The sequence below is a fragment of the Diabrotica virgifera genome, chromosome 6 (genome assembly GCF_917563875.1).
Source record: "Diabrotica virgifera virgifera chromosome 6, PGI_DIABVI_V3a".
NCBI classification, from domain to species: Eukaryota; Metazoa; Arthropoda; class Insecta; order Coleoptera; family Chrysomelidae; genus Diabrotica; species Diabrotica virgifera.
This window is the reverse complement of record NC_065448.1, coordinates 43,186,406-43,199,872: the sequence shown is the minus strand read 5'-3', so window position 1 is coordinate 43,199,872 and position 13,467 is coordinate 43,186,406. Positions and strand designations below refer to the sequence as shown.

General features: G+C 32.5%; 1 protein-coding gene across 1 annotated transcript in view; it reads left to right on the top strand.

Moving 5' to 3' along the window:
* The window catches only part of LOC114324527 (splicing factor 3B subunit 3), a 35,432-nt gene extending 31,849 nt beyond the window's left edge, over positions 1-3,583 (top strand). The window contains exons 10-12 of the mRNA XM_028272387.2: positions 580-723; positions 1,224-1,640; positions 3,360-3,583. Coding sequence (XP_028128188.1) covers positions 580-723; positions 1,224-1,640; positions 3,360-3,500 — 702 coding nt within the window. The 3' untranslated portion in view covers positions 3,501-3,583. The remainder of the gene's footprint in view (positions 1-579; positions 724-1,223; positions 1,641-3,359) is intronic.
* The last annotated feature ends 9,884 nt before the right edge of the window (positions 3,584-13,467 follow it).

Here is a 13,467-nt window from a genome sequence, read left to right as displayed (position 1 = left end):
ATGACATTTATAAAATTTTGACACTTCTGTCATTTTGTAGGTTAATTAAGTTATATCAGTGAGTTTTTTTTTATTTACTACAGCCGATTCCTTTAATTATGAGATTTTTAATCTGTTTTTATATAAAAAAGCATTTTCAAAAAAAAATTAATCTGTTTTAAGAACTCTTTAGCGATGTATTAGTATAATATAATATTTATGGATTACTGTAAAAGGCCGATATGATCAACCAAAACGAAGATGTATTTGGTGATATTTCTAGTGACTTTCTTGGGTGTGAATCTGTCTTTTTAGTTTACTCCTCTTGGTTTAAAAATAAAGCTTAGTAGTTATAGTTCGAGTATCGATATGTAACTCTTGATTTGAGTTCTAAGAAGAAGTGATATAAGAAGTACACTATCAGAATTAATATAAATATAATTCATGTATGTATATTAACAAATTTCAAGAATTTTCAATGATGACAATCACAATTTTCTTAAATATTATGTGGAAATCCTGCAGTGCTGATATCAATATCTATAACATACATCAGTATTTCAAATATTACAAATTTTTTACATAATTATTTTGTTTCAGCATATCCCGAACACCATCGTTAATATTCAAGCTATAGGCAAAAGGATTTTCGTTTCCGATGTTCAAGAATCTGTTTTTATGGTCCGGTATAAGAGAGCAGAAAATCAATTGATAATATTTGCAGATGATACACATCCTCGATGGGTAAGCAACATATTTTTAAAATATAATAAATGTATACCCCATTCCACGAATATATGACTGTTTTGGATTATCTGGATAACGAATATTTTACTGTCCAAAAGTGAAGAACGAAAGTAAATTGCACTTTACATTGTTATTTATTGTATTAATGATTAGAGCAATGTACTTTCGTACTTCTTACGTTGCACACTAAAATATTTGTTGTCACGATAATCCAAAACAGTTGTATGTTCGTGGAAGAGACTATACTTTGGAAACTACTTAATCTGGGAGCAAAAAATCTACTTGCTTCTTAACTGTGGTTTATCCAACTAGATATTTGGTAAAAAAACCCATAAATCAGTTATTTTGTTGTTTATTTTATGATGATAATATTGTTTCACATGCTAGACTTATGAAGAAAATGATTTTAGCTAAAATATTTACTGAATTTATTTCCTTTTTTAACCCTGATATGGTCTTAGCTGCAGGTAATATACTATTATTTATTTAATTTTCAGATTACATGTACTTCAGTTTTGGATTATGATACTATTGCCACCGCAGATAAGTTTGGTAACATTGCAATTCTTCGCTTGCCTTCAAATGTAAGCGACGATGTCGAGGAAGATCCTACAGGACACAAAGCTCTTTGGGATAGGGGTCTTCTGAATGGGGCGTCCCAAAAGGCAGATACAATTACAGCTTTCCACATTGGGGAGACTGTTACTTGGTTGCAGAAAGCTACACTTATACCTGGAGGACACGAGTCATTAATTTATACTACTTTGTCTGGAACTGTAGGAGCGTTAGTCCCATTCACTTCTCATGAAGATCACGAGTTTTTCCAACATTTGGAAATGCATATGAGGAGCGAGAATCCACCATTATGCGGAAGAGATCACCTATCCTTTAGGAGTTACTACTTCCCTGTCAAGGTAAGTTCTCTGTATCATTATTTGCATATGAAAATATTTATAATTATTGACTTTCGTTCGAGACACTTTATGAGTCTTTCCCATTCCTAGTTCTCGCTCTGTTTCACCTCTCTTCATCTCGACCAATTGTTTCATATCTTGTTACTTTACAGTTCTTCTCTAGCTATTATCTAGTCTTCCTTCTTCCTCCATCTGGTTGGTATTCGAGTGCCTGTCTGGTTTCATTATTTTGGTCTTTCGTTACTGTATGTCCAATCCATTTCCTTCTCATTTTATTGTGACTGTTATTTTTCTCTTGTTGTTGTCTCCTTCTGCATTGTAGTAGTTGTTTCTTTTTGTCTCCCAAGATTCTGCGCCATACAAGAATATACTCGTTATACATCTTTCAAATGTTTTGATTTTGGTAAATTTTGAGATATCTCATATGTTTTAAGATTGTCTTTAAGGAGTTATATGCATGTTCTGCCTTTACTATTCTTTTTTCTACAACTGAACTACTACTGCCTTTTTTTTCATGATTCATCCCAAATATGCAAAGTTACTACTTCCTCTATTTATTTTAATTTTAGTTTCTTGGCTGTTGTTTTTTCTTTATTTATCTTGAGGCCTATTACATTTTTGCTATTACTTGAGGAGTATTTTGCAAGCTTGTCGATCTTCTGCATAATATGATTGCTATGTTCAGGTAGGAAACGAATGTCGTCCGCGATCCAAGCCTTGCAACTAGTACGAATGTGGTCGATATGGTGTGTTTAACGTGAAAGCCTGTTTGGTGGCTTCTTAGTTTCTTGTTTTATCTGTTCAGTGGCTTCAGTCTGTTCAGTATGATCTTGGACATTATTTTTGATGTGACGATCAGCAATATTATTGCTTGCCAATTCTCGCATCTACTTAGATCATCTTTTTTTGGTATCTTGATGTTTAGACCCCCCATTCCATTCCTTTGATACATCCTCGTTGACCCATATCTTAGAGTTTGTGTAACATTTCTACATATTCGTTTGCGTCAGCCTTTATTAAATCTATCATTAGGTTGTCACTTCCAGCGGCTTCGTCATTTTTTAGTTGTTTCAGTGTGTTTTGTATTTCTTTTCGTAATTTCATCTGTGCTAATGTTTAACTCCTATATTTCATTTTCTTCAAAATGTTCTTTCCATCTTTGTTTTATTTCATGTTCTGCTTTAATTATATTTCCTTGTTTATTTGTTCGCTACTTTTTAGTATTTGCCCTGTCGTCTTTCATTATGATGATATATTGTGCTCTAAGTCGTTTTCTTGTGCATCTCTTTCTAACGTTTTTACCATACCATTTACGTAATTTATTTTATATTTCCTGGCTTGTTTTATTTACTGCTATATTTTTTTCTTTGTATTTTCTTTCTGATGCTTTTCCTTTTTTGTAGCCTTTTGGCTATCTGTATAAATGTTGATTAATGTTTGTTTGGGTGTCCATTCGGTTGCTTCCTTTTGTAACAATTCTTCGTTGATACAAAAAAACTCTCATTCTGAATTTTATGTTAAAAGTTTCTAGTGTTAAAAGGTTATTAAATATTGATGAGTAATATTACCATGGATATATTTAAAATGATGAAACATTCTTTCACATGCTAGACTTATGACAGCAATGATTATAATTTTTTTTACTGAAATTATTTTCTATACAATGTTTCCGGTAGCCTTAAACTTCATATGCATTCATGTTACTTATTTTTGTTACAGAACGTCATAGACGGAGACATGTGTGAACAGTATAACTCTATGGAACCTACAAAACAAAAGTTCGTAGCTTCAGAATTGGATAGAACCCCAGCTGAGGTATCTAAGAAGCTAGAAGATATTAGAACACGTTACGCGTTCTAGAATGTAGTTTTTAAGTTATGTACTTGTGAATGTGATTTTTTTATTTAATGTAATTTTGTATATATAAATAGTGATTTTTTTTATTCAATTTTTACTTTCTCTTCCTCAATCATTCCTAAATATGTGGTGGTTCATGTTACATGGTTGAAAGTGTCCTTTCAATGGTCTTGAATTGACTGACAAAATTAGTGTAGATAATAATATAGATTTCTTGTCAAAAGGATGTCAAAAAGAGATGGAGAAAGTACTTTGACAGCTTATTAAATGAAGAATTTGACAGACAGCCTGTGGAGCCAACGGAGACAGTAGCAGCAATGGTCACCAAAATAACAAACGAGGAAGTGGCTCAAGCGCTTCAAAAAATAAAGAAAGGAAAAGCGGTAGGACCAGATGATATTCCTGGGGAAGTATGGAAAGCATTGGGAGAGACAGGAACAAGGTGGCTAGCAGGTTTATTTAATAGAATTATGGAAGTTGGACAAATGCCAGACGAATGGAGAGGCAGTATGTATACTAGTACCTGTCTACAAAATCAAGGGAGACATACAACAATGTACAAACTACAGGGCTATAAAACTGCTTAGCCACACCATGAAAATATGGGAGAGAGTAATTGATAGACGGATACGTGAAGAGATCGATATATCAGAGAATCAATTTGGCTTTATGCAGGGCAGATCAACAACAGACGCAATTTTCATTATAAGGCAGTTGATGGAAAAATACAGGAGTAAAGAAACAAACGCTTTTATGGTATTCATTGATCTTGAGAAAGCATATATCGATGGCTTAGTGTGAAAACCTCGTATCTCATTAAATTACAATTTTACAGGAGAGGCAAAAAACTGATTTTCTGCATAATATAACCTAAAAACAAAAATTACCGTTACATAATTTTAATTCGGGCATATTGAGACAAATATCTGATATTGGCCTAGAGCTAAAAGTGTTAAATGTTGCTATTAAATTGTAAATACAAATATTAACTATGAAAAACACGTAAATATCCTTGCAGTATATAGAGCCTTTGGCCAAGTAACTATGATAACCTCGTATATCTTGATATACGTGTTTTTCATCTTAAATGAGGTTGTGTTTATTATTATTTACGAGGTTTTCATTTTTCATAGCTTATTGCACACCTTCAAATACTAGGTTGATACAGTACAAATCTTTTGATTTAAGGTTCATAAAATGCTTCTGTATGCAGGACTACCTTTCACTGTTTACAAAAAACATTTCTCCAAGTCGATTCTCTCAAACAAATACTCCAAAGTAAGTACCAAAGTTTTGGTTATAAATATACGTGGTATTCACACTAAATCAAGAGAGCATATACGTGGTTTCTTTTTTCGGCTGTAGAAAATAGTCTAGTGTATTTGGATTTTTTCTAACAGTTGTAAATCGTGAGATACAAGGTTTTCAAACTTCTTCTCTTCATTTGAATGGCCTTAGCTGCCAGGGCTGGTTTTCAAACTAAAACTACCAAAATGTCATTTTCGAAAAAAAAATGAGGTACGAGGTTTTCACACTAAGCCATCGATATGATAGAGTTCCTCGAGAGATTCTGTGGTGGACACTCAATAAGAGAGGAGTCCCTGGTGCATATGTAAAGATTATGAGGGAGTAAGGACTAGTGTTAGGACAGGTGTGGGAGAGACCAATAAATTTCATGTGAAAGTAGGATTGCACCAAGGCTCGGTGCTTAGTCCGTATTTATTCTCATTAGTTTTGGACCAGATAACAGGGTAACATTCCATGGTGCTTAATGTATGCTGATGATGTGTTAGTAGCAAATAGTGAAAGAGACTTAAAACAAAAACTGGAACAGTGGACACGAGCTCTGGAGGAAAAAGGTTTAAAGCTTAGTAGGACAAAGACAAGAGTATTTGGAATGTTCATTTAAAGATGGAGTTACTACAAATAAAATGGTATCTTTGGATGGTGAACTGATTGTAAAAAGCAATAGTTTTAAGTACCTGGGATCGGTATTACAGAGTAATGGAGATACATGCACTAGAATTGGGTGTGGATGGATGAAGTGGAAGGAAGCGAGTGGTGTCTTGTGTGACAGAAAAGTTCCAATGAAGCTGAAAGGAAAATTCTATAAAACAACCATAAGACCGGCTATGATGTACGGAACTGAATGTTGGGCAGTGAAAAAGAAAGAGGAACAACTAATGCATGTGGCGGAGATGAGAATGCTTAGATGGATGAGTGGAGTGACAAGAAAGGATAAAATTAAAAATGAGTATATTAGGGTGGGGAGTCTAGGTGTGGCACCAATTGATGCCAAAATGAGAGAGCATAGGTTGAGATGGTTTGGTCATGTTCAACATCCAATACGAAGAGTAGCTGAAGTGCAGATTCCTGGAAGGAGTAGGAGAGGAAGACCAAAGAAGACGTGGGGGGAGAATATTAGGCAGGACATGTTGGTAAAGGGGATTAATATTGATATGACCCAGGATAGAATTGTGTGGAGAAATGCAATTAGGGAAGCCGACCCCGCATAGGGATAAGGCAAAGAGAATGATGATGATGACTAATATAGATCTCTTGTCAGAACAAGCTAATAATGTTGGAAACTCAAAAATAAAAAAATAAGTACATAAACTGATCATTGTCAATACCAGAAGATTATCGCCGTTGTACAAGGAGGAAATACTATATAAAAGGATGACATTTGAACAGGAATTTGTGTTGGAACCGACGTGTTCAAGTTGGCCGATCAGGTGAGAGGTGAGACCATGCGAGGAGTAACGTAGGGCTGTGTGCTTTCACCGATTTTTGTCAATATATTAGGCCAGTAGAGAAAAAAAACCTGAAAACAGGATTTTAAAAAATCCACAAGGAAAAGAAAAATTTTCCAGTAGTTTGCTGTATACCATCAATCACAAAAATTGTAAAAGGTATAAAATTTTTATTAAAAATCCCTTTAAGGGCTACATCACAGAACGTTTTCGATTTTTACTAAAAATCATCATCAGTGTTAAAACAGGTTGGTGCCAGCTGAGCCACCAAAGAAATACTACGGTAAAAGCCCTTTAAATATTATATAGTTATATTATAAGAGCACACCGTAGCAACAAACGCGGTCCAAGATTGCGAAAGTTCTGCAAACTTTCAAAAGTGAGACAACAGTGCGTCCGTAATTCGACACTGACAGTGACGTTCGATTTCTTATAAAAAAATCGATTTTTAGTAGTTCCAATGTGACAAAATCTAGGCACGTGATAAAAAAGTTTATTTGAAGAAAGTGTATTTTTTTGTTCTTTTTAATGGCGGTACAGGCTCCTTTTTTCAATATTTTATTTAGTTATGAGTAATTTCCACATACTAACATATTTCTGAAATTGGACTCTGTACCGCTATTCTTTATTATATTACGAATATGTGTGCCAAATATCTCGACAAAATATTCAAAATTAGAGCCGCAATCTTGGAACGCGTTTGTTGCTACCTGTTGATCGCTACTGTTTGCTCTCAGGCCGATGCCGCACTGCAGGAATTTGGTAGGATGGTAGATACCTGCCTGGCGACCATCCAGCTACTTATATCACGAATAACAAAACAACGGTAGTCGCAGTGGCTTCCCACTACCATCTAACCATCCGGTGGTTCGCCAGGCGTCTATCCACCCAAATCAGTCGTGTTTGATAATCCACCCGGGTAGCCTGGCTATGGAGGAAAGCGTAATAAGTGCTGTATATAAGTGATGTAACGAATGTCGTTTTTTGAACATTCGCGAATACGAATGCGAATATCTAATAACGACATTAGCGAATGTTCAGTTTTTGAAGTTATACTTCTTTAGGCGCGATGGAGATTGAGGGTGAATTTATATTGATCTGCGCGCATACGCACACTGACAGTTTGGTATTAGTCTTTATACGGGCTCTGATTGGGTGTTGAAATGATCTGTCAATAATTGTTCAATATGGAGGTTATCGGTAAACAAAAATGTTGTATAATATATTAGTTTTTATTGTTGTGAGGACAGAAATAAAATCAAATTTATAATTATAGTGACTTTTTAAATAGTTTGAAAAGCCACAGGTACGTAATTCTAAATGTTTCAGTTGTATTCCAATAAAAAATTATCTTCATACCTATTTGGAAAATGTAAAAAAATAATGTATCTACTTACCTAGTACTTGCTATGCTATACCCCTAGTAGGCAATGCTTTAATTTACATAATCTGATAACGAACAAACTTTTTACAAATTTTCATCTAATGTATCGTTTTCTTACTCTATATATATTGTTGTATTTTAATTCGACAACAATCAAACTAATAAAAATTCATATAAACAAAATGTCAAAAAGTTGTTCAGTTTGTGTATATTCCCACATGACGTATACGCGAAGGTGGTGCAGTTTGAAATCGCTTTGACTCTCGTACGGCGGGATACACGGGAAGTTCAAGCCCAATGCAAGTTATATCATTTTTTTATAGATTTTATGATTGTAAGTATATTATTATATAATTTTTTTTCAGAAAATACGTATTTAATTAAAAATTTTGGCAACAATTATTGTTCAGAAATCATTTGTGGCATTTTTCAATGTGTTTGTGTGTGTTTTATTCTTTTATTTTTTTAATTTTTGGTATTGTTTTAATAAAAATTTTTGGAAAGTAGTAGAGAAACTGTTTAAAGTATGTATATTGATTTCGTTGAAATCATATAATAGAAGTATAACTTCTTACGTGCGTACAAAGTACACACATTCTTTTTTTTAAATTGTTTCTATTTTTGAAATGTTTTCTAAATTTATAATGAGAAGTTAATTGATATTTAGTGTAAATCAATCTGAATCTTAAGCTTTCTTACATTATACCAAATAATAAAACAGCGGGAAGCCTGATAGTCTGATTATATTCGAGGTTAAGTTACCTTTTTTTAATAAAAAAAAAGATGAGAAAGAGAATAGATTTTGATTTTATTAATCTAACGTTATTTTCAAATTATTTTTTCTCTGATATTCATATTCCCAAAACATTCACACAAATTTTGCGAATGCGAATATGCAAAAAGATGCGGATATTCGCGAATGCGAATACGAATATTCGTTACATCACTTCTGTATATAAAATGTCAATTTGGCACCCAGTAGACCCACTATTATGTGACGAAACATGGCTTAAAATATCTGTTTTATTTATTCTTTGCAGTTGCATTGAAAAAAATCCAGTATTCAAGTCAGGTAAATTTAAAAAACAATTTGTACCTTTAAGTCGATTTTTCTCCACTTTCTGAAAAGTGTAGTTAGTGAGTTTTACCTCCAATAGGACGATATGCTAAAAAACAAACCAAATAAAACGTAACAAATGAAACAAACGATTCTTCAGGAGTAAGTTGGAGACTGACTTCATTTCACTCTTCACTGCGTCCAGGATCCACCCTCCAAGCGACCATCTAGCATCCTGCAGTGCGGCATCGGCTTTAAAGGTGCATACTTAATTAAATCTCTGTAGGATGGATATAGATTAAACAGAATAATGCGAATAATGCCCTTAGGTAAGGTATGGACCTTCCCAACAAGTGGGATGTAAATTGAGTTGGTTACATTACAACAATTTAATGGCAACTGAATCAGTTGCCTTTGATTTTCTGTTGTATTGTTAAATCTTAGAAATAATGGCAAATGCGTGATAAAAAATGTTATTTTTGATGAAGTGTAGCCTCTGGTTAATTGGTTTTCCCTTGATTAATGGTACAAACAGTAAAAAAATTTGTTTTTTAACAAAAAATTTTATCCCATAATTTTTTCATGGGCCCTTTGATTTTCTGCAGTATTTTTGATAAACCTATAAGCATGAAAAATGGCAAATTGGTGATAAAAATGTTTAAGCGTCATTTTCAATGAATTGTAGCCTCTGGTTAATTGGTTTTCCCTTGATTAATCGTATAACCTCTAAAAAACGTAGGTTTTTAACAAATAATTTTATCCCATAATTTTTCACGGGCTATAGCCTTGATTTTCTGCAGTATTTTTGATAAATCTTAAAAACATGAAAAATGGCAAATTCGCTTTGATGAACTGTAGCCTCTGGTTAATTGGTTTTCCCTTGATTAATCGTATAAACGTTGACTGATAAATATTTATCAATCAACGGTATAACAGTATAACCTGTAAAAAACGTAGGTTTTTAACAAATAATTTTATCCCATAATTTTTTCATGCCTTTGATTTTCTGCAGTATTTTTGATAAATCTTAGAAACATTAAAAATGGCAAATTCGCGATAAAAAATGTTAAAGCGTCATTTTTGATGAACTGCAGCCTCTGGTTAATTGGTTTTCCCTTGATTAATCGTATAACCTGTAAAAAACGTAGGTTTTAAAAAAAATTTATCCCATAATTTTTTCATGGGCTATAATATTCTTTCTACAGTATTTTTGATAAATCTTGAAAACATTAAAAATGGTAAATTCTTGATAAAAATATTAAAGCGTCATTTTTGATGAACTGTAGATAGCCTCTGGTTAATTGGTTTTCCCTTGATTAATGGTATATACTGTAAAAAACGTAGGTTTTTAACAAAAAATTTTATACCGTAATTTTTTCATGGGCTATATAAGCCTGTTTTTTTGCTGTATTTTTGATAAATCTTAAAAACATTAAAAATTGTAAATTCTCGAATGTAGTAAATGTTAAATCGTTATTTTTGATGAACTGTAGCCTCTGGTTAATTGGTTTTTCCTTGGTTAATCGACTAATCGTATAACAGTAAAACTAGTAGATTTTCAACAAAAAATTTTAATTCATAATTTTTTCATGGACTATAACTATAGCCTTTGATTTTCTGATGTATTTTTGATAGATCTTAAAAACATTAAAACTGGTAAATTCTCCATAAAAAATGTTAAAGCGTCATTTTTGATGAATTGTAGCCTCTGGTTATATTAATTGGTTTTTCCTTGATTAATCATATAAATTATAAACACTAAAAAACGTGGATTTTCAACAAAAAATTTTATCCCATAATTTTTTCATGGACTCTAGCCTTTGATTTTCTGCTGTTTTTTGATAAATCTTAAAATCGTAAATTCTCGAGAAAAAAATATTAAAGCGTCATTTTTGATGAACTGTAGCCACTGGTTAATTGCTTTTTTCTTGATTAATCGTATAAACAATAAAAAACGTGTAGGTACCTACGTAAAAAAAGTGTAAAAGTAAAGAGTATAAAAATGTAGGAAATTAATAAAAATAATTGTTGAACACGCCAGAAAAGAGTAGGTATAAAACGAATAAGCAGTGGCGGATCTACGGGGAGGGAAATTGCCCCCCCCCCTAACAAGGACCAAAATAAAACAAATTGTTGAAACATAAAAATATTTTCGCTGACATGAAACTTCACAAAGCCACAAACACACAAATTCAATCCAATAAACACGCTAGTGAGGAAAATTAAGGGAACTTAATGCATAAGTTATTATTTATACCATTTATTATTATATATGTGGTTTGGGATTATCTTTTTTGTGTCTTTTGATTAATCTTTCATTGGAAGTCCCCCTATGGCAAATTTCCCCTCCTAAGGTAAATATCTAGATCCGCCACTGCGAATAAGTATAGGTACAGAAGTATTGTAGTTGAATAATTGAATTTTTAAACGCAATGTTCATATAGGTATGCTTTTTCTCATGAGGATCTTTCAGTGCGTCACAGTTTTTCGATTTCTTTCTAACGCATTAAATTGTATGTGACAGAAAAAAACGCACGTCTGTGATTACATTTAGACGGTGACATTTATAACATTTATTCTAGTTGTTAATAGATGGCGCTATAATCATAATTTGCGAATTATATAATATATCTACGAATATAATCTGAACAATTTAAAAGACTATACAAATCAAAGAAAATACCATTTTATAAATGCAATAAACACAATTGATTTGTATTTATGCCAAATTGCAAATAAAATATGACAACTGTCAGATTTAACTAAAATGTCATATCACTAAAATGTATATTATCACGGACTTACCTTTTTTTCTATCATTTGTGACGCACTGAAAAATGCTCATGAAAAGAAGTTCGCTTATTTCAAAAACTCCTCATCGTCACTTTTTTCATTGAAAAAGAAAATAATCATAAATAATAATGGGAGTGTCTATTCATTACTTTTTTTTAAACTTTCCATTTCGTCGGCCTCATGTGAAAATTGCTTAAGTCCACTTTTTAAGAGAATCCGTATTTTAATGCCATCTTGTTAAACAGTTCGAACTGCATAACATTACAAAATATTTTATCTATTACTTACTAGATGGTGCCACAACATATGGATTTGAATGTGGCCTACATCCGACGTTATCTGAAGCAACGTGAATTTTGCGTAAGTCCGCACATTCTACACTGTGAACGTGATTTAATAACGTGCATCCAGTTAGGTATTGCATTTATTGCATCCAGTTATTAAAACAAGATTTTTTAGTGAAACAATAATAATTATTGTAATTAGCTGTCAAATAGTTCAGGTAAGTAAGGTAAAAAGTCCATACGGGTGTGTTTTTTTGTTAAATTCTCTTTAAAATTAGGCATGGGACTTAAGCAATTTTCAGTTTTCATTGCAAATAGAGTTACGCAAGTTTCATATTAAAATTTGCTTTGTTGGTTTCATGCACGTGTTGTGATTTTATAAATAAAATAAAGGACAACAGAACAAATTACGAGTGTACTGACGCATTTTTGTTCCTTTTTTATATTTCACCTCCAGATCATTCAATTTCAATATCATAGGACAAGTTATGCACAAAGCCAAAGGTCCTATGTTTTGGGCTGATTTCCATGTACCCAGTACCAGGGTGTTTATTTGAAACCCGTGCATTTAATTCACGCGTGAAATTCGTATAATATATTCGTGAAATACATATATAAATCAGACTTAACTTTTTTGTCAGAATGAATGAGAGTTCAAGAAGCTTTAAAATACTAAGCAAAGTGACACTTACAAGTGAAGATAAAGATGGTGCTTCCTCGAGCCAACATAAAAACAAGCTAACGGTTATTATGATGCCAATAAACGCCGTGGAAAATCCGAGCCCAAAGTTGTTGTTTTAAGCGACGTTAGCAATTTTTCTTTAAATTCAGATTATTTATCCGATGCAATAAAAAGTTTAAAAAAGAGTGTATCAGAAACATGAAAGGAAATTATAAATAAGGTGTTCGTGTGAAGAAAGAACGTCGAAAAAAATCACTTTCAAATGTTATAGTTTAAGCGAAGAAGAAAGACATTTCAAAAATTCTGGAGCTTTACATGGGAAGAAAAAAACGTATTTGTCAGTGGAACAGCGCCGCTGGCTCAAGTATCAAAAGAGCCAGAAACCAAAAATCTGAAGGGGAGAGTCGAAGAAAATGCTCTATGTTAATTTGATTTGCTCTATGAGCCGACTATGTTAATTTGATAAAAAACCCAAGACCTTATGATGTACAATATTTAAAGATTGCTTATTTTAAAGATTTTTCTAAAATCAACTTGGTCAATTCAATTCGTCCTGGACGTAAAACTGATGATCCTACAGTGCAAAATATTAGAGCATTAAAATACAATTCAGACGGATCCATAGAATATGAGATTAAGCATTCTGATGAGTTTCAGATCCTTCCCGTCAGATTCGATAAGACATGCTCAATTATTGTTCCCATGAAAAAATTGCCAAAACTTTACCAAGGTAAATTAAAAATTAAACGGGAGAAATTTGAACATCTTCAATCCCTAAAAAGTACCATGGAATCAGATTACGATCCTTTCTTCTATGATAGCCTTGAACATGGTTAAGCTTTATTTTTGTGCGTAATTTTTATTTTTAGTTAATATAGATTTATAAATGTCTATCATTTTGTTATTAGCCTCTTTTTTTAGCGACTAATATAAAATTTTTAATAAAATAATAGTTTTCTTTTTAAATAAAATTTGCGTAAGTCCACATTCAATTTTTGTGTGATTTTTGTCTGTCCA